Source organism: Gorilla gorilla, chromosome 21 (assembly GCF_029281585.2).
Source record: "Gorilla gorilla gorilla isolate KB3781 chromosome 21, NHGRI_mGorGor1-v2.1_pri, whole genome shotgun sequence".
Taxonomy (NCBI): Eukaryota; Metazoa; Chordata; class Mammalia; order Primates; family Hominidae; genus Gorilla; species Gorilla gorilla.
In genome coordinates this window covers 61,218,098-61,245,629 of record NC_073245.2, presented here as the reverse complement: position 1 = coordinate 61,245,629, position 27,532 = coordinate 61,218,098, and the positions used below count along the sequence as shown (strand labels likewise).

At 42.4% G+C, this 27,532-nt stretch overlaps 1 protein-coding gene across 3 annotated transcripts in view; it reads right to left on the bottom strand.

The window, feature by feature from the left end:
* The window catches only part of ARFGEF2 (ARF guanine nucleotide exchange factor 2), a 114,208-nt gene that overhangs the window by 46,382 nt on the left and 40,294 nt on the right, over positions 1–27,532 (bottom strand). For 2 of the 3 annotated variants that reach the window (XM_031004881.3, XM_055373171.2), the window contains 14 exons: positions 26,081–26,149; positions 23,952–24,103; positions 20,711–20,841; positions 18,629–18,863; positions 17,551–17,650; positions 16,689–16,828; positions 15,103–15,211; positions 13,770–13,953; positions 5,140–5,251; positions 4,396–4,601; positions 1,625–1,709; positions 1,351–1,522; positions 578–729; positions 330–458 (listed from right to left, as the gene is read on the bottom strand). In XM_031004881.3, coding sequence (XP_030860741.2) covers positions 330–458; positions 578–729; positions 1,351–1,522; positions 1,625–1,709; positions 4,396–4,601; positions 5,140–5,251; positions 13,770–13,953; positions 15,103–15,211; positions 16,689–16,828; positions 17,551–17,650; positions 18,629–18,863; positions 20,711–20,841; positions 23,952–24,103; positions 26,081–26,149 — 1,976 coding nt within the window. The remainder of the gene's footprint in view (positions 1–329; positions 459–577; positions 730–1,350; positions 1,523–1,624; positions 1,710–4,395; positions 4,602–5,139; positions 5,252–13,769; positions 13,954–15,102; positions 15,212–16,688; positions 16,829–17,550; positions 17,651–18,628; positions 18,864–20,710; positions 20,842–23,951; positions 24,104–26,080; positions 26,150–27,532) is intronic. The other variant, XM_031004882.3, reaches the window with a different exon arrangement.

The following is a 27,532-nucleotide window of genomic DNA, read 5'->3' as shown; positions in this document are numbered from 1 at the left end:
GAGATGGGGTTTCTCCATGTTGGTTAGGCTGGTCTCGAACTCCCGACTTCAGGTGATCTGCCTGCCTCGGCCTCCCAAAGTGCTGGGATTACAGGTGTGAGCCACTGTGCCCAGCCTACCCATTCTTAAAGACAGTTTTAATCCGTATCTCCATTTTTGCCCCTAACGAGCTGTCATCACAAAGCTATGGATTTCTTGTCAGTAGGCATAAGTAAGTAGCTTGCTAAGACTCTTGATTAACTGAAAATTTCTAATAATTTCTAAGTTTTGCCAAATCTAAAAGAGCACAACCCACCAGTATCTCTGGAGTGTTGCTGACTTACACCTACCTGCATTCCAAAGATGCAGGCGATTCGGATTGCACATCGGATGCCTTCCAAACACAAGGAGGCCACTTCAGTGTCATCACAGTTCTGGAGTCCGATGCTGTAGGCTGCCAACAGTGGCGTCCACACCAGCTATCATGGAAGGAAGATTTCAATAACATCCAGAGTTTTAGCGTGGAAAGAGTACTTCTCGCTGGCCAGCTTCAGAATCAGGCTTAGCCACATGCTTGCTAAGTTCTCAGGATACTCACTTTGAACATTGGCCGGACGTGGTCCAGGTGAGTGGCACTGGTAAACGGGGCTTTGGCATGGCTCACAGCCTCCATCAGAGCTTTGGCTGTTTTAGCCATTTGCTCCATCTCTAAGTTGTACAGCAGCCGCCGCTGCTTTTCACTAGCTACATCTGTAAAGTAAGAGCATGATAGGTGTGGCTAGCAGTCACTGAGGGCTGGCTACATGCCATGCACTGTTCAAAAGATGCACAATGATTAACTCCTAAATCCTCCCAACCATCTCGTGAGTCCATTACAAATATTATTATTACCATTTTACAGATGGGAAAAATGAGGCAGAGGGGGTAAGTCACTTGCCCAGGGTCATACAATTACTAAGTAGAGGAGCTGGGACTTGATCTAAGGCAGTGTGGCTCTAGAGCCACACTCTAAACCACTACCCTTTGCTGCTTCTCAAACAGTGAAACTGACAGCTCCCCAGGGGCCATAGCTAATAGAATTCTAATCAAGGTGGGCACAATCTGAATTAAAGAAAAGTTTTAAAGAACACTTTTTGGGAGTAATTTAGTTCTCAGATTACTAATTTTAAATTCCTTCTTGTTCCTCATCAGAAATCTAGCAAGACAGTGACATTATAAAAGTCCCAACATAATCACAATAATTAATTCAATCACATTTCCTATTCAGATATCCAGCTATGCACATTAAATTTATCACCAGAGTATTTAATCATGCATTCTGATACACTAAAAAATTAGAACTAAAAGAAATAATTTGCCATTAGACCTTACTCTGCTTAGTAGATTTGGTTGCAATCGTTAGCTCCTTTGTTTCTTTCATTGCAATTTTCTTGCCTTCTATCTCTTCATAGATGCTTGAGAGATACTCTTCTGGCAGATCTTTACTATCATTGATACCCCGATTCATTTTAATATACTGCTCTTTCGTCATTTTATTTTTTACCTGTAATTAAAAAAAATTAAAAACCATTTAAAAAACATCCAGTTGCCCAAGTAAAGCCACTTATTTAGCTAATACAACATGTAAATCATTAAAGTGCTTTACCTGAGGACTGTGCAAGTCTGTAGTTAGCATAATAATTGAATACGCTAGGACATAAGCAGTGTCAGCACTAGCAAACAGAGTTTGCCTGGAGAAAAAAATTCGAGACATCAATATTCATGGTGATGAGGTTTGGAAGGTACAATGCTAACAGAGACACACTTCACGAGAAAAGCAGCCGACTACTCCCCTTGATTCCAAATGAGGCAAGAGTTTTTACGCTTTCATCATCACTGAACAAGACTTAGCAACCCAGAGTGTAGAAAAAGCTCATCAACAATCTGTATCAAATTTTAGCTTCTTTGGCAGGGCGTGGTGGCTTAGGCCTGTAATCCCAGCACTTTGGGAGGCCGAGGTGGGTGGATCACCTGAGGTCAGGAGTTCGAGACAAGCCTGGCCAACATGGTGAAACCCAATCTCTACTAAAAATACAAAAATTAGCTGGGCGTGGCAGCGGGTGCCCATAATCCCAGCTATTTGGGAGACTGAGGCAGGAGAATTGCCTGAACCCAGGAGGTGGAGGTTGCAGTGAGCCGAGATTGTGACACTGCACTCCAGCCTGGGTGACAGAGCGAGACTGTCTCAAAAATAAATAAATAATAAAAATTGAGGCTTCTTTGAATAAAGCAATTTCAAATAATTTTTTTAAAAAAGACTCTAAGAAGCATCTGGGGCCAAGACTAGGGTGAAGCAAGTGAGCACATCAGGAGACCTTACACTTGGTGCTGACCCTGAGAGAGGGCATCTCACTATATTTCACACACTAAGCGCCTTGAGTGCCTCCCCCACCTTGTCCTGTTCCTGAGAACATCTATTTTGTGCCATGTACTGTGCTAGACATGAGATATAAAGATGACTAAAACTGCTGTTTAGCTGTTATTTATAGTCTATATTACCCATTATAACATTTAACAGTAGAAATACCATGGAAAATATTTATGTTGTTCTAAACAATATGTTGGTGAAGTCTGACTTTTTTGCCTTAGGCAAGAAGAGAAGGACAACATGCGGATGTACAGCTTCATACGGTATGAGGCTGAAGCTAGAAACTGTTCTGTCCAAACTGTCCATAACAGGAACAGTAGAAATTTTCAACACAACGAAGGTCTTTTAATATGAGATGAAACTGGGTCACATATTTACTGACTGAGCAAAACAGACCAAGGCTCCCAGGTCCACATAGGAGATACATTTAAAGTAAACAGCATCTAATTATGCCTTCACAGAGAGTTCTAATGTCCATTTGGTTAAAATGATGATATGCTGCCTTTGCCAATCCTGCCACCTCCTGGGGACAGCCTGCCATATACTTGGAGGACTGGGAGCAATTAATATGAAAACAAAGTTGACTTGAGAGGCAAAACAGTTATTAAAATGTTTCAATCAGGTGTGGTAGCTCACATTTGTAAATCCCCCACTTTGGGAGGCTGAGGCAGGGGGATCCCTTGAGGCTAGGAGTTCAAGACCAGACTGGGCAACACGGTGAAACTCTATCTCTGCAGAAATATTATACAAAAAATTAGCCAGGCACAGTGGCATGCACCTGTAGTCCCAGCAGTTCAGGAGGCTGAGGTGGGAGGACTGATTGAGCCCAGGAGATCCAGGCTGCAGTGATCTGTGATCACGCCACTGTACTTCAACCTGGGCAAGAGAGCAAGACCCTGTCTCAAAAAAAATAGTTTCCACTGAACAATTTCCACATCATGGTCACAGCATATTCAGACATATTTCTAATTTAATGTTCAGTGGAGAGAACATGAGTTTTTTTTTTTTTGAGACAGAGTCTGCCTCTGTCATCCAGGCTGGTGTGCAGTGGTGTGGTCTCGGCTCACTGTAGCCTCTGCCTCCCAGGTTGAAGCAATTCTCCTGCCTCAGCCTCTGAGCAGCTGGGATTACCCAGCTAATTTTTTTTTGTATTTTTGGAAGAGACGGGGTTTCACCATATTGGCCAGGCTGGTCTCGAACTCCTGACCCCAACTGATCTGCCCGTCCCGGCCTCCCAAAGTGCTGGGATTACAGGCAAGAGCTACTGCATCCAGCCCGAACATTAGCTTCTGAGTTAGAGAAATCCATATTCAACCCTGGCTCTGCTCCTTACTAGCTGATTAATTTTGGACAGGTTGCTCAATCTCTCAGATTCTCAATTTCCTCATCTGTAAAACAGGGATACTATTCCTGGGCTTGCCATTAATTAAATTAAATGCATGTAAAACCCATGGCATGGCCCACACACAGGAGGTATTTAATAATGGTTTGTTCCCCTTCCTATTTCCACTTCTTACAAAATCACAAACCGCCCATCAAAAAAGGTCCCCAGATAAAATCATGTACTTTGGTGGTTTTTATTAGTTATGTAGCTATTTCTGTAACCTGCTCATCAGTATGTAATTAAAGAAAAACCAAAATCCTTGAGATCTACCCCATATATTAAATCAGGGGAACTGTTTTTGATTAGGGAAGAGGTGCCCAATTGTCTCCTCTCAACTTATGAAACTACTCTTTTATAGTTGCTAACAGCATGGGCTTTAGCTGTGTGATCTTGGGCAAGTTAACCTCTCTGGTCCTCAATCTTTTTGTCTGTAGAACAGGGACATAAACAGGTTGCTGTGAGGTCTTATGTGAAATAATCCCTTAGCACAGTGCCTGGCACACGGTAAACAAAAGCTTCAGTTGCTTGGCACAGATATACAAAGATTAAACCCCAACCAAATTAGAATTAGCGTTCTGAGGCAGGCAAACAGATGATCTGGAAGGGACTCAAAATTGGCGCTCACCCTTGGTTGCACTCTATGTATCTTGCGGCAAACTTCTCCATTAATCGGTCAATCTTTTGGGCTTCTCCAGGTAGGCGGAAACCTTCTAGGAATGTCCGCAGGGCTGAGACAAATTCTTTTTCACAGAAGTCAAGTTGGTCCACGTAGGCATACATCACCTCCTTGTTGAACCTTGTGCTATCTCCCAGAAAATCGCCTACTTGGGTCTGAAACATACACACTCACTTATATCCAGAAATTGTCAAATGCAAACCCTCAGCAAAAGCCAGCAGCCAAAGGGTGGAGTCAGAATAGCCTGGCCCTAACTGCCCAGAATACGCTGGACTGGTAAAAAAGCTAGGGAACTCCCTGACCTGCCCACCCACCCACCCATTCCAGAAGCAGCCTGTCCTGCATGGATGAAGGAAGAGGAGGGGGCACAAGAGACTTAAAATGGAGAGAATGACGGGGCACACTAAGGAGGTTAGTTGCAGACAGGCAGCCGGAAGAACTTTCTAGCAGTCAAGGAACACTTCCAGCTCTGACTCTCTTCCAGCAAATATGCAGCCACCTGCTGGGAGGCTAGTTTATTCCCATCAAAGAGCTTTCTGCAACACTAGCCAACGGGATACACAGGACTGCTGTAACCCGGGGGTGGACAACAGACAATGTACTTAGGGCCAGACAATCTCGAGGTTAAAACTGGTAAGGGCTCACAATCACCTGACAGAACTCACATGCAAGTGCTACACCCCCAAGCCTTACGGAATCCAGGCGCTCCTCCTGGTGCAGGAATTGGGCTATGTCTTCAACTGACGTTCCCAGCATGCCCTGCTCCTGGAGAAACTGGATCCCCCTCTTGGGTTTCTTGTTGAACCTGTTTCAAGCAGAGATGGGACACAAGTTGCTTATTTCAAAATCTGGAGGATAGCAAAAGCTGGTATTTGAGATAAATAATAATAGAATACTATGAACATGCCATCACATATAAGTTAGCAAGGTCATGTCTGTCCTGGCAGCTTTTCTAAATTCCGCCTTCAATTTCTGACCCAGCTATACCTGGTCAGAGTCTGCTGATTGTCACCTCATATCCACTCTCCCCTTCTCCAACACTAATAGAACCCTACCTGTTAGCTGGACACACTGCCATGTGGAATAAAAAGAACATTTCCCTGCCTCCCTTAAATAAAGGATGGCCATGTGATAAACTTCTAGCCAGTGAGATATGAGCAGAAGTGGTGTGGGTACTTCTAGGAAGGACCCTTAAACAAAGCTGACTCAGGTGGGAAGTCTGCTTTTTTCTCTTTTTGTTCTTTCCCTCCTCTTCTCCAGAATGTTTGTGGGATGGCTGGTACTCCAGCAGTCATCTTATACCATGAGGCCACCCTCTCTGGCTAAGTATGGTGAAGCAGACAGATAAAAGGAGCCTGGATCTCTGATGTCCTTAAGGGCCACCGTAGCAGCCTTAGACTGTCTGCTTTTGGATTTCCTTGAGAGAGAAATACATAGTTAAGCATGTTATTTTGTATTTATTTTTTTCTTTCTCTACTTTTTTTTTTTTTTTTAAGAGACGGGGTCTCACTGTGTTGACCAGGCTGGTCTGGAACTCCAAGTGATCCTCCCACCTTAGCCTCCCAACGTGCTGGGATAATGGACATGAGCCACCATGCCCAGCCCATTTTTTATTTCCTGCTAAAGGAAGGCGAAGCTAACCAATGTATAGACTCAACTTATTATTTACCAGGCCTGAGCTGGAGGGTGATATTCATGAGTAAGCACAAACTGGCAAGCGTCATGAAAGATACAAATAGGGGCAAGGGCAGAACTTAACTTGGGACCTGTTTAGATAGTGCAGTTGCTGAAGGCCTCTTTGAGTAAGAGATGTTTTACCAAGTCTGAGGGATGAAAAAGAGCCAAGAGAATTTCAAGCAGAAGGCACCATGGTAAAAAGAGCTGAAGGTGTTCAAGGGACTGAAAATACATTGTGTGACTCAGGGGAATTGGCAGGAGATGAGATCAGCAATGGAGGCCAGAGGCTGGGTCAGGCCATGGTGCAGAACAGGAAACCTGGAATGATTTAGGCAGGAGAGTGATAAGACTTGATTTATGTTTTAAAAAGATTACTTTAGCTGCTATGGGCAGCATACACTAGAGGGAGGTGGAGTGGCGGCAGTAGAAATGAGAAGATCAAACATGTCAGTTAATAAGTGAGTACTGTAATTTCAACTCTTAAGTTGAACTTACTAAGTTAACGAATCATTAACAAGTTGGAATCTATGATTGTGTATGTGTTGATGTGTGTAAAAGACTGGAAAGAAACATAAAGATTTGCCAATGATTGTGATGATGGTGCTGTGGTTATATGGGAGAATGTTCTTTATTTTTCAAAGAGATTCAGTTAAGGTCTCATGATGGCTACCAATTACTTTCAAAATGGTTCAGAAAAATATATACATAAATAAAACAAGTAAGATTCTGTCCCAAGATGGCCAAATAGGAACAGCTCCGGTCTGCAGCTCCCAGTGTGATCGATGCAGAAGATGGTGATTTCTGCATTTCCAACTGAGGTACCTGGTTCATCTCACTGGGACTGGTTGGACAGTGGGTGCAGCCCACGTAGGGTGAGCTGAAGCAGGGCGGGGCATCGCTTTACCCAGGAAGCGTAAGGGGTCGGAGGATTTCCCATTCCTAGCCAAGGGAAGCCATGACAGACTGTACCTGGAAAATCGGGACACTCCTGCCCAAATACTGCACTTCTCCAATGGTCTTAGCAAATGGCACACCAGGAGATTATATCCTGTGCCTGGCTCAGCAGGTCCCACGCCCACGGAGCCTTGCTCACTGCTGGCTCAGCAGTCTGAGATCGACCTGTGAGGCAGCAGCCTGGCAGGGGGAGGGGTGTCTGCCATTGCTGAGGCTTGAGTAGGTAAACAAAGCACCGGCGAAGCTTGAACTGGGCGGAGCCCACCACAGCTCTGCAAGGGCTACTGCCTCTATAGACCCTACCTCTGGGGGCAGGGCATAGCTGAACAAAAGGCAGCAGAAACTTCTGCAGACTTAAACATCCCTGTCTGACAGCTCTGAAGACAGCAGTGGTTCTCCCAGCATGGTGTTTGAGCTCTGAGAACAGCCTGCCTCCTCAAGTGGGACCCTGACCCCCATGTAGCCTAACTGGGAGACACCTCCCAGAAAGGGCCGACTGACACCTCAAACAAGCGGGTGCCCCTCTGGGACGAAGCTTCCAGAGGAAGGATCAGGCAGCAATATTTGCTGTTCTGCAGCCTCTGCTGGTGATACCCAGGCAAACAGGGTCTGGAGTGGACCTCCAGCAAACTCCCACAGACCTGCAGCTGAGGGACCTGACTGTTAGAAGGAAAGCTACAAACAGAAAGGAATAGCAACAACATCAACAAATAAAATGACATCCACACCAAAACCCCATCTGTAGGTCACCAGCATCAAAGACCAAAGATAGATAAAACCACAAAGATGGGGAGACACCAGAGCAGAAAAGCTGAAAATTCTAAAAACCAGAGCGCCTCTTTTCCTCCAAAGGATTGCAGCTCCTCCCCAGCAACAGAACAAAGCTGGATGGAAATGACTTTGACAAGCTGACAGAAGTAGGCTTCAGAAAGTCAGTAATAACAAACTTCTCCAAGCTAAAGGAGGATGTTCGAACCCATCGCAAGAAAGCTAAGAACCTTGAAAAAAGATTAGACGAATGGCTAACTAGAATAAACAGTGTAAAGAAGACCTTAAATGACCTGGTGGAGCTGAAAACCATGGCATGAGAACTACATGACGCATGCACAAGCTTCAATAGCCGATTTGATCAAGTGGAAGAAAGGGTATCAGTGACTGAAGATCAAATTAATGAAATAAAGTGAGAAGAGAAGTTTACAGAAAAAAGAATAAAAAGAAACGAACAAAGCCTCCAAGAAATATGGGACTATGTGAAAAGACCAAATCTACGTTTGATTGGTATACCTGAAAGTGACAGGGAGAATGGAACCAAGTTGGAAAACACTCTGCAGGATATTATCCAGGAGAACTTCCCCAACCTAACAAGGCAGGCCAACTTTCAAATTCAGGAAATACAGAGAACACCACAAAGATACTCCTAGAGAAGAGCAACCCCAAGACATACAATTGTCAGATTCACCAAGGTTGAAATGAAGGAAAAAATGTTAAGGGCAACCAGAGAGAAAGGTTGGGTTACCCACTATGGGAAGCCCATCAGACTAATAGCGGATCTCTCAGCAGAAACTCTACAAGCCAGAAGAGAGTGAGGGCCAATATTCAACATTCTTAAAGAAAAGAACTTTCAACCCAGAATTTCATATCCAGCCAAACTAAACTTCATAAGTGAAGGAGAAATAAAATCTTTTACAGACAAGCAAATGCTGAGAGATTTTGTCACCACCAGGCCTGCCTTACAAGAGCTCCTGAAGGAAGCACTAAACATAGAAAGGAACAACTGGTATAAGCCACTGTAAAACCATGCCAAATTGTAAAGACCATCGATGCTAGGAAGAAACTGCATCAACTAACGGGCAAAATAACCAGCTAACATTATAATGACAGGATCAAATTCACACATAACAATATTAACTTTAAATGTAATGGGGATAAATGCCCCCAATTAAAAGACACAGACTGGCAAATTGCATAAAGAGTCAAGACCTCAGTGTGCTATATTCAGGAGACCCATCTCACATGCAGAGACACACACAGGCTCAAAATATAGGGATGGAGGAAGATCTACCAAGCAAATGGAAAGCAAAAAAAAGCATGGGTTGCAATCCTAGTCTCTGATAAAACAGACTTTAAACCAACAAAGATCAAAAGAGACAAAGAAGGCCATTACATAATGGTAAAGGGATCAATTCAACAAGAAGAGCTAACTATCCTAAATATATATGCACCCAATACGGGAGCACCTAGATTCATAAAGCAAGTCCTTAGAGACCTACAAAGAGACTTAGACTCCCACACATTAATAATGGGAGACTTTAACACCCCACTGTCAATATTAGACAGATCAACAAGACAGAAGGTTAACAAGGATATCCACAACTAGAACTCAGCTCTGCACCAAGTGGACCTAATAGACATCTACAGAACTCTCCACCCAAATCAACAGAGTATACATTCTTCTCAGCACCACATTGCACTTATTCCAAAATTGACCACATAGTTGGAAGTAAAGCACTCCTCAGCAAATGCAAAAGAACAGAAATCACAACAAACTGTCTCTCAGACCACAGTGCAATCAAATTAGAACTCAGGATTAAGAAACTCACTCAAAACCACACAACTACATGGAAACTGAACAACCTCCTCCTGAATGACTACTGGGTACATAACGAAATTAAGGCAGAAATAAAGATGTTATTTGAAACCAATGAGAACAAAGAAACAACGTACCAGAGTCTCTGGGACACATTTAAAGCAGTGTGTAGAGGGAAATTTATAGCACTAAATGCCCACAAGAGAAAGCAGAAAAGATCTAAAATTGACACACTAACATCACAATTAAAAGAACTAGAGAAGCAAGAACAAAAAAATTCAAAAGCTAACAGAAGGCAAGAAATAACTAAGATCAGAGCAGAACTGAAGGAGATAGAGACATAAAAAACCCTTCAAAAAAAAAAAATCAATGAATCCAGGAGCTGTTTTTTTAAAAAAGATCAACAAAATTGACAGACTGCTAGCAAGACTAATAAAGAAGAAAATAAAGAGAAGAATCAAACAGACACAATAAAAAATGATAAAGGGGATATCACCACCGATCCCACAGAAATACAAATTACCATCAGAAAATACTATAAACACCTCCACGCAAATAAACTAGAAAATCTAGAAGCAATGGATAAATTCCTCGACACATACACCCTCCCAAGACTAAACCAGGAAGAAGTTGAATCCCTGAATAGACCAATAACAGGCTCTGAAATTGAGGCAATAATTAATAGCCTACCAACCAAAAAAAGTCCAGGACCAGATGGATTCAAAGTCGAATCCTATCAGAGGTACAAAGAGGAGCTGGTACCATTCCTTCTGAAACTATTCCAATCAATAGAAAAAGAGGGAATCCTCCCTAAGTCATTTTATGAGGCCAGCATCATCCTGATACCAAAGCCTGGCAGAGACACAATAAAAAAAGAGAATTTTAGACGAATATCCCTGATGAACATCAATGTGAAAATCCTCAATAAAATACTGGCAAACCAAATCCAGCAGCACATCAAAAAGCTTATCCATCACGATCAAGTCAGCTTCATCCCTGGGAAGCAAGGCTGGTTCAACATACGCAAATCAATAAACGTAATCCATCACATAAACACAACCAATGACAAAGACCACATGATTATCTCAATAGATGCAAAAAAGGCCTTCAACAAAATTCAACAGCCCTTCATGCTAAAAACTCTCAATAAACTAGGTACTGACGGAACATATCTCAAAATAATAAGAGCTATTTATGACAAACCCACAGCCAATTATCGTACTGAATGGGCAAAAACTGGAAGCATTCCCTTTGAAAACTGGCACAAGATAGGGATGCTGTCTCTCACCACTCCCATTCAACATAGTGTTGGGAGTTCTGGCCAGAGCAATCAGGCAAGAGAAAAAAATAAAGGGTATTCAATCAGGAAAAGAGGAAGTCAAATTGTCCCTGTTTGCAGATGACATGATTGTATGTTTAGAAAACCCCATCATCTCAGCCCAAAATCTCCTTAAGCTGATAAGCAACTTCAGCAAAGTCTCAGAATATAAAATCAATGTGCAAAAATCACAAGTATTCCTTTACGCCAATAAGAGACAAACTGAGAGCCAAATCATGAGTGAACTCCCATTCACAATTGCTACAAAGAGAATAAAATACCTAGGAATCCAACTTACAAGGGATGTGAAGGACCTCTTCTTCAAGGAGAACTATAAACCACTGTTCAACGAAATAACAGAGGACACAAACAAATGGAAGAACATTCCATGCTCATGGATAGGAAGAATCAATATCATGAAAATGGCCATACTGCCCAAGGTAATTTATAGATTCAATGCCATCCCCATCAAGCTACCAATGACTTTCTCCACAGAATTGGAAAAAACTACTTTAAAGTTCATATGGAACCGAAAAAGAGCCCACATTGCCAAGACAATCCTAAGCAAAAAGAACAAATCTAGAGGCATCACACTACCTGACTTCAAACTATACTACAAGGCTAACCAAAACAGCATGCTACTGGTACCAAAACAGAGAGACAGACCAATGGAACAGCACAGAGTCCTCAGAAATAACACCACGCATCTACAATCATCTGATCTTTGACAAACCTGACAAAAACAAGAAATGGGGAAAGGATTTCCTATTTAATAAATGGTGCTGGGAAAACTGGCTAGCCATATGTAGAAAGCTGAAACTGGATCCCTTCCTTATACCTTAGACAAAAATTAATTCAAGATGGATTAAAGACTTAAATGTTAGACCTAAAACCATAAAAACTCTAGAAGAAAACCTAGGCAATACCATTCAGGAAATAGGCGTGGGCAAGGACTTCATGACTAAAACACCAAAAGCAATGGCAACAAAAGCCAAAATAGACAAATGGGATCTAATTAAACTAAAGAGCTTCTGCACAGCAAAAGAAACTACCATCAGAGGGAACAGGCAACCTACAGAATGGGAGAAAATTTTTGCAATCTACCCATCTGACAAAGGGCTAATATCCAGAATCTACAAAGAACTTAAACAAATTTACAAGAAAAAAACAAGCAACCCCATCAAAAAGTGGGCAAAGGATATGAACAGACACTGCTCAAAAGAAGACATTTATGTAGCCAACGGACACATGAAAAAATGCTCATCATCACTGCTCGTAAGAGAAATGCAAATCCAAACCACAATGAGATACCATCTCACACCAGTTAGAATGGCGATCATTAAAAAGTCAGGAAACAACAGATGCTGGAGAGGATGTGGAGAAATAGGAACGCTTTTATACTGTTGGTGGGAATGTAAACTAGTCCAACCATTGTGGAAGACAGTGTGGTGATTCCTTAAGGATCTAGAACTAGAAATAGCATTTGACTCAGCGATCCCATTACTGGGTATATACCCAAAGGATTATACATCATGCTACTATAAAGACACATGCACACGTATGTTTATTGCGGCACTATTCACAGTAGCAAAAACTTGGAATCAACCCAAATGTCCATCAATTATAGACTGGATTAAGAAAATGTGGCACATATACACCATGGAATACTATGCCTCATAAGAAAGGATGAGTTCACGTCCTTTGCAGGGACATGGATGAAGCTGGAAACCATCATTCTGAGCAAACTATCACAAGGACAGAAAACCAAACACCACGTTTTCACTCATAGGTGGGTACCGAACAATGAGAACACTCAGACACAGGGCGGGGAATATCACACACAGGGGGGCCTGCTGTGGGGTGGGGCGCAGGGGGAGGGATAGCATTAGGAGTAATACCTAATGTAAATGACGAGTTAATGGGTGCAGCAAACCAACATGGCACATGTATACCTATGTAACAAACTTGCACGTTGTGCACACGTACCCTAGAACTTAAAGTATAAGAAAACAACATAAAATAAAATAAAATAAAATAAAATAAAATAAAATGCCTAAAAAAATAAAACAAATAAGACAAACAGTAATGTTTTGGTATGCTGAAATTTTTCATATAATATATAGTTGGAAAAAAATGCACCAATGGTGATTCCCTCAGGCAGTAATTTTTTGTTGTTGTTGAGATGGAGTCTCACTCTGTCAACCAGGCTGGAGTGCAGTGGCGCAATCTCCGCTCACTGCAAGCTCCGCCTCCCAGGTTCACGCCATTCTCCTGCCTCAGCCTCCCGAGTAGCTGGGACTACAGGCACCCGCCACCACGCCCGGCTAATTTTTTGTATTTTTAGTAGAGACAGGGGTTCACCGTGTTAGCCAGGATGGTCTCGATCTCCTGACCTCATGATCCACCTGCCTCAGCCTCCTAAAGTGCTGGGATTACAGGCGTGAGCCACTGCGCCGGGCCATCTCAGGCAGTAATTTTATGAGTGATTTTTACATTCTTACTTTATACTTTTCTGTATTTTCTAAATTGGTTTTATTATTTTCATTAGAAAAGGGGGAAAAAAAGGCTGCATCAACCACACAAAGGTATTAAAGTTTTCTCTCTCTGTGTGCACAGACACACACACATACGCTCATTTACTGATTGCCTGGCTCAATCAGGCTTAGCTACAAGTGCCAGCACCAGCCTTTTGTAAACAGGCATTTCCTTTTTAGGAATCAGTTCCAGGTTCCCAGAGAAAATATGGCTTTGCTAGAATCCCTGCTAGTTAACGGCAGCCCCACTCACAGCTCGATGCCGTGTTCAATGATTTCTTTTTGTTGCTTGATGACCTCAAATTGCTCAGGGTCATCCTGAACAGTTGTCTGGGTCCCCGAGGACACTGTGGACTCCATGGACGTCACACTACACCGTCTTGCCATGTCAAGGCCTTTCCCATCCCCTATTTCCTGATCCGCGAGCCTCTCCTGACCTGCGGAGAAACAAAAGTAAAGGAAGCCAAATAAGCAAGTGGGACACAGACACAGCCGAGCTAGGTCTGGCTGCACGGCTCCCTTTCCCAAACCTGTAATATCAACAAGTCAATACTATAAGGATTATAAGCATGAAACCTTAGTATCACTCAGATACTTTATTTAAAAACTTGTTTCCTCATGAAACTTGATGAGCTAATTCTTTTTTTTTTTTTTTTTTTGAGATGGAGTCTCGCACTGTCACCCTGGCTGGAGTGCAGTGGCACGATCTCGGCTCACTGCAACCTCCACCTCACAGGTTCAAGCTGTTCTCCTGCCTCAGCCTCCAGAGCACCTGGGATTACAGGCGCCTGCCACCACACCCAGCTAATTTTTTGTATTTTTAGTAGAGACAGGGTTTCACTATGTTGGCCAGGCTGGTCTTGAACACCTGACCTCGTGATCCACCACCCTCGACCTCCCAAAGTGCTGGGGTTACAGGCATGATCCACCGTGCCCAGCCTTGATGAGCTAATTCTAAAATTCACATGAAAGAGTAAAAAAGGCAAAAAAAGATCAAGACAACTTAAAGAACAATGAATAGGAGGACTTGCCCTACAAGATACCAAAAACAAGTGTGGTACTGGTGTTAAAACAGACAAATAAACAGAACAGAATAGAAAATCCAGAAAGAAGGCCAGGCACAGTGGCTCACATCTGTAATCCCAGAGCTTTGGGAGGCTGAGGTGGGAGGATCGCTTGAGCCCAGGAGTTTAAGGCTGCAGTGAGCTATGATTGCACCACTGTACTCCAGCCCGGGTAATGGAAAGAGACTCTGTCTCTTTAAAAAAATTAAAACTCCAGAAACAGACTTACATACATAGGAAAATGTGGTATATCATAAAGGTGATGCTTTGAATCAGTGAGGGAATGAACAACTACTAAAAAGGCACTAGAGCAACAGGCTCTGTATTTGAAACAATGAAGTTACAGCATAACTTCACACAACTCCAGATGCAATAAAAAGCAGGACTTTCAAAATAATATAGGTATTTAGCAAACTAAAAAGGCTTTTTCAATTCTAAGACAACTATACTAAGACAACTGTTCCTAGCAGTTGTAGGAGCCTATTATGAATGGAGGTGGGTGTGGCAGCAATGCTGTCTCACCGAGGCTGGTCTGGTGGTTGGGATTCACATACAGGTCTTTGCTCCACTCCACCATGCACTTGAGAATGGACACGAGGCACTCCAGGCCTTTCTTCCTCAGGCTGAGCTCCTAAGGGATGAAGTCACACAGGAAAGAGACTTAACAGAAAAATGAAGAGAACAGACATCTACGAGGCTTTCTGGGACCCCAGTGAGGCTAAGAGAGAAATCACTGACAGTCAGTGCTATTAAGAATGAAACAAACCCAGAGCTAAGAAGTGACAAGTATCAAGGATACATTGCAAAAGCCCTGGACATCTCTAAAGGTGCTCATTATAAACACCCCAGCAGCAAAAATATGGGATATGTGTTTTCCTAAAATGAACAATGTTATTTGGATTTTCAAAAGAAGTTTTCATTCATTGCTTATGTGATTAAAAAAAAAATTTTAATTTTTCTATTTTTAAAAAAATAACAAGATCTTGGCCAGGCGCTGTGGCTCACGCCTGTAATCCCAGCACTTTGGGAGGCTGAGGTGGGTGGACCACCTGAGGTAAGGAGTTCAAGACCAGCCTGGACAATATGGTGAAACCCCATCTCAAATCAGCCGGGTGTGGTGGCAGGCACCTGTAATCCCTGCCACTCAGGAGGCTGAGGCAGGAGAATCACTTGAACCCGGGAGGCGGAGGTTGCAGTGAGCTGAGATCGCACCACTGCACTCCAGCCTGGGTGACAGAGTGAGACTCTGTCTCAAAAAAAAAAAAAAAAAAAAAATTCACACTCAAATAATAAATAACAAGGTCTCAACCAGTGACTGAAAAAAAGGAGAAAAGAACCTTGAATTATGCTGTAAGTGACTCTGGATACAACGTATCCCCTAAATACCCACAAATGCATTCAATTTTAAGGCTCACCCTTTAAGTAAATAAAAATACTGATTTTCAAAAATAAATAGCATTCTTAAATAACAAGTTGAATATGAGTTGCAGATCATCTAAAAAAATTGCAAATATTTTAGATTCAAAACAGCATCTCGGACAGCATAGATCTCTGTGATTCTAATGACAACTATGACCATCTTTTAGGAAAAATGCCCATATACCAAAATTCTACACATAATTCCAGGGACTCGGAGACCCTCTGACCAGTTCATTCAGAAACCTACAGTTGAGCATCCTATTTTCTTTGTAGGTGCTCTAATGAGGTATTCTGCTACTAGCCAATCTCCTTTGCCCCTATTGCACACTGGGATCCTGTTTTCCATGCTATCTTTGGAAGGGTGACTGAGAATGAATTTGCTTCCTATGGGTCTCAGCTCAAAGGTCACCTTCTAAGGGATACTACCCTAATGGCCCCATTAAGAATTACAGCACCCCACCTTCAGCACTTCCTCTCTGCCGCCCCTGCTTTATTTTTCTCTGCAGCCCCTATGATCATCTGAACTGATTTCTTTAATGTGGTTTCATGATGGCAGGAAGTGTGTGAATATGCATGCCTGTTTTGTTCACTGCTGTATCAAGGACAGTGCCTGGCATGTGGTGGCACTCAATAAATGTTTATTGGAATGAATAAATTTCAATATAATTGAGTGTCCACAGTGTTTTTACCTGCAGAGGTGTCATTCCCAGCTCATGTCCACTTCTTCCCTGAGCAATTTTGGATAAATCATTTACAAGGCGCTCAAAAATGTTAGCAGCATTTAAATCACAGTCGTAGTTGACATAAATATCCACAACACACTGGGCATCTTGGAAAATAACATACAAGTATCAGAAATTCTGATCAAACAGCAGTTAGGTTTTCTTATCAAACAAGATGTTTGCCAACAAATTTCCCCAGTGAACTACAGACTCCGGTGGCCACATCTCACTCGGGAAACACATGTTGGAAGTACTAGGAAGCTGGAAGACAGGAGGTTGTTTTTAGGCCTGCTTCTGAGCAAACTGAAATCTCAGGCAGTTCATTCCACCCATCCAAGCCTCAATTTTCTCATCAAGGAAGGGGTTAACAATTGCCTGACCCACCTCTTAAAGTTGTGTTACTCTTACAAAATTACATTTGATGCCAGACAAGCAGGATGCTTACTTTGAGGTCACACAATTGTATAGTGTAAGGTAAATCCACATTTACCGTAGCACCCAATCAAAAATTGGCAGCACCAGTATCTTAGGTCCTGTGATTAACAGTACTCAGCTTGTGGGTAACGTAACCAAGTGTCCCAGTTTGACGAGATTAGGGGGTTTCTGGGACATGAGACTTTTAGTGCTAAAACCAAGAAGTCCTTGGCAAACCAGCCTAAGTTGGTCATCCTCTAAAAAAGGAGAGGTGGGGCAGGACTAGGTTAGAATTAGCCTTTTATTGCCAATCCTTCTTTAAAACTCTAAAAGGAGGGGTTAAAAGTCTTAATCTGAGCTGTGGCAAATTAAAGCATCAGAAGTCCAGTGGATGAGTGTCCCCAGGTGGAAATACCTGCACAGATCCTCGTCAGAGTCTGAATGACCATCCACCTGTGCTCAAAAGAACTTGTTGATGTTTCTAAAATGTTCAGGAAAATCTCTTTGAAAAAGACCTATATGACATAAAGACAAAGGAGGACACTAATTAACAGTTTCAACCAGGGCTCAAAACCTCCAAAGTCTTCAGCAGCCAACCCAGTCGTGCAGTAAGTAAAGCACCCTGGGCAGAAGAAGAGTGGAGTGCCCACCTGGCTGGGCAGCAACGGGACCCTGGCCTTGGTAGGGATGGCTGGCAGGGTGGGGCCCACTGGGGAGCTGCCAAGTGGAAATGCAGGACCCATGCTGTGACTTTTTGGAGAGAAACCAGAAATCTGGATTTTCATGTAAGATAGGATTTCTCAATTTGGCGACTAATCTAAATGATTTCAAACAATTTACAGACCAAACAGATATGTTTAGGGGGCTGAGCCCAGCAGACAGACCATATCCTTTGGTTAAAATGAAAGGCACATAAGATCTGGGGGCAGTAACTTTTTTTTTTTTTTGAGATGGAGTCTCGCCCTGTTGCCCAGGCTGGAGTGCAGTGGTGCAATCTTGGCTCACTGCAAGCTCCGCCTCCCGGGTTCATGCCATTCTCCTGCCTCAGCCTCCCGAGTAGCTGGGACTACAGGCGCCTGCCACCACGCCTGGCTAATTTTTTGTATTTTTAGTAGAGACGGGGTTTCACCATGTTAGCCAGGATGGTCTCGATCTCCTGACCTCGTGATCCGCCCGCCTCAGCTTCCCAAAGTGCTGGGATTACAGGCATGAGCCACGGCGCCCAGCCTGGGGGCAGTAACTTTTTATAAAAAGATATTCTCTTACTCATTCAAAAAGTTCTGATTTACTGGGGTGCCAGCCGATGAATATGCCATTTACCCTCCCTGCCCCTGCCCACTTCTGAGTTCCAGGATGGTAAGATATGAAACATTTTCATGAACCATTTTCCTAATGCTTAGTGTAATATTAGCAGCATTCTCAATATTGAGTATTATTATTAATGACTAATAATAATAGTAAATAATCAAATGAAAAAACTTTGGAATCCGTACCTCTATCTGCATTTTCAAGTGCATTTTAAAGTTTGAAAGAAGAGTAAGAAAAATGGCAAGAGAGAGCTCAAAGACATCAGGCACTGAAGAGACGCCGTTTTTGGACAAGGCCACACAGAGATATTGCTTGATTGCATTGATGAACATCTCGTGAGTCCTGAATACGGGGCCAGCATTTTGCAACACAGAGAGGAGCAGCTGCAGGGAAACCACCTTGGAACGCAGCTCATGGGATCTGGCAAAGAAAATGAAAAACCACAACAGTGCTAAAAGAAAAAATGTCAAACAGTATGTTTCTTGAGAAGGCCTTGCTCCTTTGCCAATGAGCAGAATTTTAAAGAATTAATAGCACCTAAATGTCAGGAGAATGAGGGCAGATGGCATGAGTTGGGTCCTTCTGGAATTGCAGGCCCTTTGAGAACAAGAGCTGCCAACTCCTATTTGTCTCTCTCCATCACAAAGTAGAGAACACAGCAGGAGCAAAGTGTCAACTGATTCTGGAGAGCGAGTTCTGCAACTGTACTGCAAGAATCAATGACTTTACATCACTTGTGGGAGGCTGAGACACCTGGCTCACCCTGTTTCACACACCATGAAGATGGCGCTCTTTATCCACCTACCTCACAGCCCTCCCTCCCCACTGCCCATGCCCGAGTTCAGGTATGGTAAGAAATGGTACATTTTCATGAACTATTTTCTTAACACTTATTTTTATTTTATTTTATTTTATTTATTTATTTATTTATTTGAGACGGAGTTTTGCTCTTTTTGTCCAGGCTGGAGTGCAATGGCGCAAATCTCGGCTCACTGCAACCTCCGTCTCCTGGGTTCAAGCGATTCTCCTGCCTCAGCCTCCAGAGTAGCTGGGATTACAGGCGCCTGCCACCATGCCTGGCTAATTTTTTGTATTTTTAGTAGAGATGGGGTTTCGCCATGTTGGCCAGGACGGTCTCGATCTCTTGACCCCATGATCCGCCCACCTCGGCCTCCCAAAGTGCTGGGATTACAGGCGTGAGCTACCGCGCCCGGCCTATTTTTATTTTTTAAAATTTATTGTTGCTCTGTTGCCCAGGCTAGAGTTCAGTGACACGATCTCAGCTCACTGCAACCTCTGCCTCCTGGGTTCAAGCGATTCTCTTGCCTCAGCTTCCCGAGTGGCTGGGATTACAGGCATGTACTAGCATACCCAGCTAATTTTTGTATTTTTAGTAGAAGTGGGGTTTCATCTTGTTGGCCAGGCTGGTCTCGAACTCCTGGCCTCAAGTGATCCACCCGCCTCAGCCTCCCAGAGTGCTGGGATTATAGGCGTGAGCCACCGCACCCGGCCTATTTTCCTAATACCTATCACAGTATTAGCAGCATTCATAATAGATGAATTGAGGATTATTATTAATGACTAATGACAGGAACAATAGAGATAATTTATAAAGTAAAAGGCCCCATGCTCAGGACAACACCGATATTTCATTTAATCAATCCTGTAAGATGATTTTCCATATTCCCATTTTTCAGATGAGGCTTGGCAAGTCATATAGCCAAGGAACTGCTCTCAAGTGGAGGATCCAAGATCTAAATGCAGCTCTTTCTGGCTCTGAAGCCTCTGCTTTCTTCACTCCACAGCGCTGACATCCTTGTAGTAGTTTGTTTACTACAAAGAAATGTTTGGCTTCCCTGTGTCGAATCTGGGGCTTACATCTGTATCGATGAAGCAGAGGTTTCCACCAGAACAGGGAACTGAGGTTTGCAGGCATCCTGTCCCTCCACACCCCACATCAAGAGATTCAATCCACTAGCTAGTAAAAATGTGTTTTTTATGTGTTCAATAAACAGACTTTTTTAGTATTCATATGCCAAGAAAAGCAAAACTGGGCAAAATCTTGGTTGGTGGGGATACAGAGACAATTCCATATGAAAGGACTCTAGAGACTGCATGAGTCTGAAAAGTTGTAAAACCGTTCCTGCACTTACACTGACAAAGAGACATGACACTGAAACTTCTTGGAACAAGGGGAGTGTGAAACACAGTACCATGTGCTGCTGGATCATTGGACTGAAGATGGCCAAGAACTGCTGTCTGCTTACTTTGGGTCTGGAGGGCCTTCACCAAGGGGTTTCATGGACAGCTTGCACAGGGAGCGGAACACAAGGAAGGCATCCTTCTGCAGAACGTGGGAGAACCTGGCAGCCACTTGATGTCCTTGTGCATCCGATTCCTAGGATCAGAAACAAACATCAGCTGGGTGTGGTGGCACCCACCTGTAGTCCCAGCTACTCCAGAGGCTGAGGCAGGAGGATCCACTGAGCCGAGGAGGTCAAGGCTGCAGTAAGCCATGATGGCACCATTGCACTCCAATCTGGGGAACATAGTGAGACCGTATCTCAAAAAATAAAAAGAGAGAGGGCAAAACAAAAGCTAACTCTTATCAAAAATTAGAAATGTAATTATCTCTTGGAAATTCAAATTCTTCTATTTAATAGAGAGATGAGGGATGTGGGGGAGAGAAGGATATGACAAAATAGGAGCTATGGAGAAGCCATCACAGCAATTCTACAACCTTGTTCCTTGTTCTTCAGAGTTGGTATGGGTGGTTTAAAATGAAAAATGATCAAAAGTTAAGCTGTAAAAAAACCAAAACTAATACAGGTAATTATACTAGCTTGGGTAAGAAAGATATTTCTAAGAATACTATTGCAAGCCAGGTGCAATGAATGGCTCATGCCTGTAATCCCAACACTTTGGGAGGCCAAGGTGGGCAGATCAGTTCAGGTAAGGAGTTCCAGACCAACTTGGCCAACATAGTGAAATCTCATCTCTGCTAATCCCAGCTTCTTGGGAGGTTAAGACAGGAGAATCCCTTGAACCTGGGAGGTAAAGGTTGCAGTGAGCCGAGATCGCGGCACTGCACTCCAGCCTGGGTGACCAAATAAAAAAAGTAAAAAAAAGAATACTATTGCAACTATTGCAGGATAAATGGGTAACAAAGGATAGGTATTACAAAATAAACTTTTTCACCTAAAAAAAGGTAAATTACATTTAAAAGCAAAACATAAAAATAAAATTTTTTGGCCAGGCACGGTGGCTCACGCCTGTAATCCCAGCACTTTGGGAGGCTGAGGCGGGCGAATCATGAGGTCAGGAGATCGAGACCATCCTGGCTAACACGGTGAAACCCCGTCTCTACTAAAAATACAAAAAATTAGCCAAGCGTGGTGTTGGGCACCTGTAGTCCCCGCTACTCGAGAGGCTGAGGCAGGAGAATGGCATGAACCGGGGAGGCAGAGCTTGCAGTGAGCCAAGATTGCGCCACTGCACTCCAGCCTGGGCAACAGAGCGAGACTCCATCTCAAAAAAATAAAATAAAATTTTTAAAAACATATAATAAAGATTAATATCCCCCACATATAAAAGTTCTCATAATTCATTAAGGAAATATGAAAACCTTCCTCCAAAATGAAAACAACATGGATAAGCAATGTACCAATAGATGCAAATGATAAAGAAATCTAAATGACCTTATTACTCATCATTAGAGTAGGAGCTTTCTCCTATCAGACTAGCAAAGATTTGAATAAAGGCTGCTGCCTAGTTTTAATGGGGAAAATGGGTATTGAGAGATTAAAGGTGGACAGGTATTCAAGTAGTACCTTCCCAGAAGACTGACTTGGTGTTAAATGTCAAAAGCCTTAAAACTTCCAACTCCCACTCTCTTTCATTCATTTACTTATGAGACATGATCTTGCTACAGTTATTTATTTATGAGATGGGGTCTCGCTATGTTCCCCTGGCTAGACTTCTGGGCTCAAGCGATCCTCCAGCCTCAGCCTCCTGAGTAGCTGGGAATACAGAAGCATGCTATTACACTCAGCTAAAACTTCCAACTCTTGAACCATCAATACTACTTGCAGGCATTTATTCCTAAGAAAGAATTAAGAGTTATCTATAAGGATATTCATTATAGAACCATTTCCTATGATAAAACTTGAATAATCTAAAAACCCAATAGGGAATTGGTTAATAGATTACAGTGATCCATACAGAATTTTACATGGCCATTAAAAATTTTTGTTAGCTCTACATATACTGACAGGGGAAGATGCCCATCATATAGTGTTGAGTAAACAAAGCAAATTGCAGCTTAGCATATAACACGAGTCCCTTGTATAGATTTAAGCACGTCCTCAAGGGGGGAAAAAACATTATTCTGGTTGGATACAGTGGCTCAAGCCTGTAAACCCAGCACTTTGGGAAGCTGAGGTGGGCAGATTGCTTGAGCCTAGTTCAAGATCACCCTGGGCAATATAGTGAGACCATGTCTCTACAAATAATAATAAAAAACTAGCCAGGTATGGTGGTGCATGCCTGTAGTCCCAGATACTCAGGGGGCTGAAGTGGCAGGATCATTTGGAGCCCAGGAAGTGAAGGCTGCAGTGAGTCGAGATCACACCACTGCACTCTAGCCTAGGTGAGAGTGAGACTCTGTCTCAAACAAACAACAAGAACAACAAACCCTTATTCTTTTTATGTATAAAGCACAGATATACATGTAGCATATGGATATCCAGTTTATTACTGGCATTACAACTTAATGGGGAATGATGATTAGGAAAAAATGTCTACAAAGTTTTCTTGGAGGAAGGGGCAATAATGAAAAAGATTGAGAAACACTGGTAAAAAGACAAAGAAAATGGGGTCTAGAGGGACACTCACATCATATTACTTCCTATTTTGAATGTTTATATTTAATTTTAAAGCAACTTTTAAGAGAACAGTAAGGCTATTTAAAAATATAATGTGGCAGATATATCTATGGGCCTGAGAGAATGTTCATAATATAAATTGTTTAAAAAGCAGGTTGCAACACAGGATACATACTGTATTACTCTAAGTGGAAAAATAAGTGAGATGGAGAAAAATCTAGATGGATATAAGTAAGATGTTAACAAGGGCAATCTATGGGTTATGGATAGCTTTCAATACAGTCATACTGACTTTTCAATACAGAGAAGGAAAGACGGGTAACTATATATTTTATTTTTCTATAATGAATGTATACTATTTTGAGACAGAAGAAAAGTGGCAAGAAATTTAAGTATTAGAAGTCTGAGTAAACAGGGTTTAATAATGATGTTATATACCAAGCAACATTAGCACGTTCTAAGAACTGAACCTGCTAATACAAAGAATATCAGCCCAGGACTGTGTGACTAATAAAGGAACAGGGCTTGCTTATTTTAGTTGCTTCTTTTGAGGAAAGACTTAATTCTGCATCTTTTGAAAAAGTAAAAATGGCAATAAGTCCACAGAGGATGATCACCAACATACCAGATTATCTGCTGACGACAAGGACTGCCTGTCATCGGCTATCCCGTTGGTCTGTGAGTTTTCATCAACTCCTGGGGGAATAGCACATTCCTGGCACTCCAGTTCACCTAGAACTCTCTCAGGTTCTGTCAGACCATGCTTTTCCGCTGCTTCTTAAAACACAAGTACAAAGTCATAGCCAAATTAGTACTGTACTTACCCTAAAGGGCTGCCTGACACCAAAAAGAAGTTATCTGTGAACCTCCCAGCTGTTGCTTTTTCCCCTTTTCCTGTGCCACCAGCCCATGACTGACATAATCCTGGAAAAGCCTTGGCCAAAGTGATGCTTAAGCTTTACGAGTGTTTGTTATCCACAGCCCCACTGCCAGGGCCACAGCAATATACAGTTCTCTCCAGATCAACGGTGCCTCCAGAACTGTGTAATGCAGCAGCCCTGCCCACCCCCATTCACTTTTGAAAAAGATTAGAAGCAGCTAAACATGAAAGGTACAGATTTTTTTAAAGTACCATTAATAAAGGAATTAGAGAAGAGCCAGTTATGACAGAAAACCTTAGTCACAGAGAAAAAATGTAAACCTGAGCTTCTTGGCAGCCATGTGAAGAAAGGGAAACAATTAAAATAAAGAATTAAACAGATTTCATCATTTAATGAAGGAAAGCATATCTGATGATCAGCAGAGCAATGAATCTCTAAGAAAAATTTATAATGTGGTTCTATAAAGGGACATGAAACAATGAGAACAATTTTCAATAATAGCTTTACAAAGCATATTTCATTCAATAAATATTTATCAAGTGCCTATTATGTACCAGGCTCTGCAGTAGCGGCTGGAGGACACAAAGTAAACAAGACAAACATCCATTATGTGATGACTTCTTGTATAGACCCCAGAAACAAATCTAAAGGTATGAAATAAAATTTTTCTATTTTACAGGCATTTCTATAAGAAGTTAAATAAATAATAGAATATGTATATAGCTTTGTGGTACCTAAACAAAAAGATAGGGCTTAGAAAAGTGGCTTTCAAATCTTGACCTCTGTAAGAAATTAATTTATAAAACTGTATCCCAGTATAGACATGGGCACATAAGTAACTGAAACACATTTCATGAAACAATACTTAACATTATATGTGATACAGTCAGATCATTTGTACTCTGTTTCATTTTACTCTCTTTCATTTAAAAAAAAGCTGATGAAAACCCATTAAGATTTTGATTTCTGGACAAATTCATAATTTATTGGCATTGGAACAAAGTGTTCAACATACACCCACTGACCTGAGATTTTGGGCAGAAACAAAGAAAAAAGATCATCTAACAGTCATTCTGAGCCATACAAGTTTAATTCCACTGAAACCATACCATGAGGCACTTATGAATGAAGCCTAACAAAACAAAGCTTCCCTGTACACCTGATACCTGCTGACATGTGGACTGCTCCCTTGACACATCAATGGCTGGCCATGAAAACTCAGCTCCAATGGACATGGATCTCAGGGCTCCAGCCCACTCCTAGAAAAACCTGGACATCCCCTAATCTACAAGGCATATGGAATGGCCCTTGGCATCTCTATGTGGAGCATCTAAGCCTAACACAGTCAGACTATGTGTCCTTTTTTTGAGATGGAGTCTCGCACTGTCACCCAGGCTGAAGTGCAGTGGTGCGTTCTTGGCTCACTGCAACCTCCACCATCCAGGTTCAAGCAATTTTCCCGCCTCAGCCTCCCGAATAGCTGGGACTACAGGCGTGTGCCACCACGCCCGGCTATTTTTTGTATTTTTAGTAGACAGGGTTTCACCATATTGGCTGGGCTGGTCTCGAACTCCTGACCTCGTGAACCGCCCGCCTTGGCCTCCCAAAGTGCTGGGATTACAGGCATGAGCCACCGCGCCTGGCCCAGACTATGTTTCCTAAACCCAACCCAAATGAGACTACAATCAGTCAGTAAAAACAAGTCATTTTTGAATCCCACATAAAAGATGGGCAGACGTGGGAAGATTCAGTTTCCATGAGCTCCACCAGTTCTTAGGGCAGGGAAGAGGAAACTCCACCACTAAAATATTTTGCTGAGGACTTTTTGGAGGAATGAGGGAAGAGGAAAGGCTGGGTTGTCCTCGGTTCTTACCTTTAATGGCAGATGTGACTACATCTTCCAAGATGTCCTTCACCACCTCCTGGGCTCCGTCATCAGTCCCTACACACACATCCAAATATACAAAACACACGTGGGCATTTTCAGGAAAAACAAAGGAAGAGAGGAAAAGGAGATTATGGGGAGTTACATTTCAGAAGGCAAAGGGTGCAAATAAGTTCTCCCCGAGGCCAAATCTGATTGTGTCAATGGAGGACAACTTCCTTGAAATCTGGAAACTTAGGCAGCATCTGTTCTGCTTTTGAGGTTCCCTTTGTGGAACACTAAAACCCCACTGGCTTATACTACTCTCTTCCTTCCTAAGTCCCAGTGGCTCGGCCCAGGGCCCTCCCCACCACCCCCAACTTGGAGGCAGGAGCTCGATTTTATCCAGCCAGAGTTCCTGGCAGAACAAATGGAGCTTTCTCTTGTGCCTTAGCCTCGGGGACCAACGAGCCTTGGTAAATGACATGCCTTCTGCTGCTTCGCCTTCCCACACTGTAAACCCAGAATCTGGCATGAGATTTCCAATGTGATAGTTAAGGATTTACTAAACTTTTATGAAATTATTCTGTAAAATGTTAACTGTTTAAGTAGAAGAGGTTTAGTATCTCTTACTCCCCCCGCCGCAGAAAACTAGCTCTGGGAAAGAGCTTATGTAAAGTAAACAGTTCTTGACCAGATGTTTAGAAGTAAACATTACTTTTTTTTTTTTTTTTTTGAGACAGAGTTTTGCTGTCTTGCCCAGGCTGGATTGCAATGGCACCATCCCAGCTTACTGCAACCTCCACCTCCTTGGCTCAAGCAATCCTCCCGCCTCCTCACCACGCCCGGTTAATTTTTGTAGTTTTAGTAGAGATGAGGTTTCTCTATGTTGCCTAGGCTGGTCTTGAACTCCTGAGTTCAAGTGATCTACCACCTTGGCATCGCAAAGTGCTGGGATTACAAGCGTGAGCCATTGTACCTGGCCTAACATTACTCATTTATAAAACATCACGTTGACCAAAAAAGCCATCACCTTAAAAAAGCAAAACCAAAATAATCCTTTGACTGTGTATTAATGAGAATTTTCAACCCAGCCACCATTTTTATGAGTTCTATGCTTGATCTATAAGGTCCCGGAGGGCAGTGCTAAGTATTTTCATTTCCACTGGGCACTTAACACCCTGGAACTATCTACGTGGCAAAATTAATTCGTGTGGGAAATACTGATGTTATAAGCTTTTCCTAGAAGGCAAAGGGAACTTGAAATTAGAAAACCCCAGAAACAGTCACAATTGCTAAACTCACTTCCTCATCTAAAAAGGATGATTTAGACTAGATCACTGTTACTCAAACTTTAGTCATTCTCAAACCACCTTCATAGCTTTTGCCACATTCATGCACCACTATAATATTATATATTATTATGTATTTTAAATATACTGTTATGCACCACATAACAAC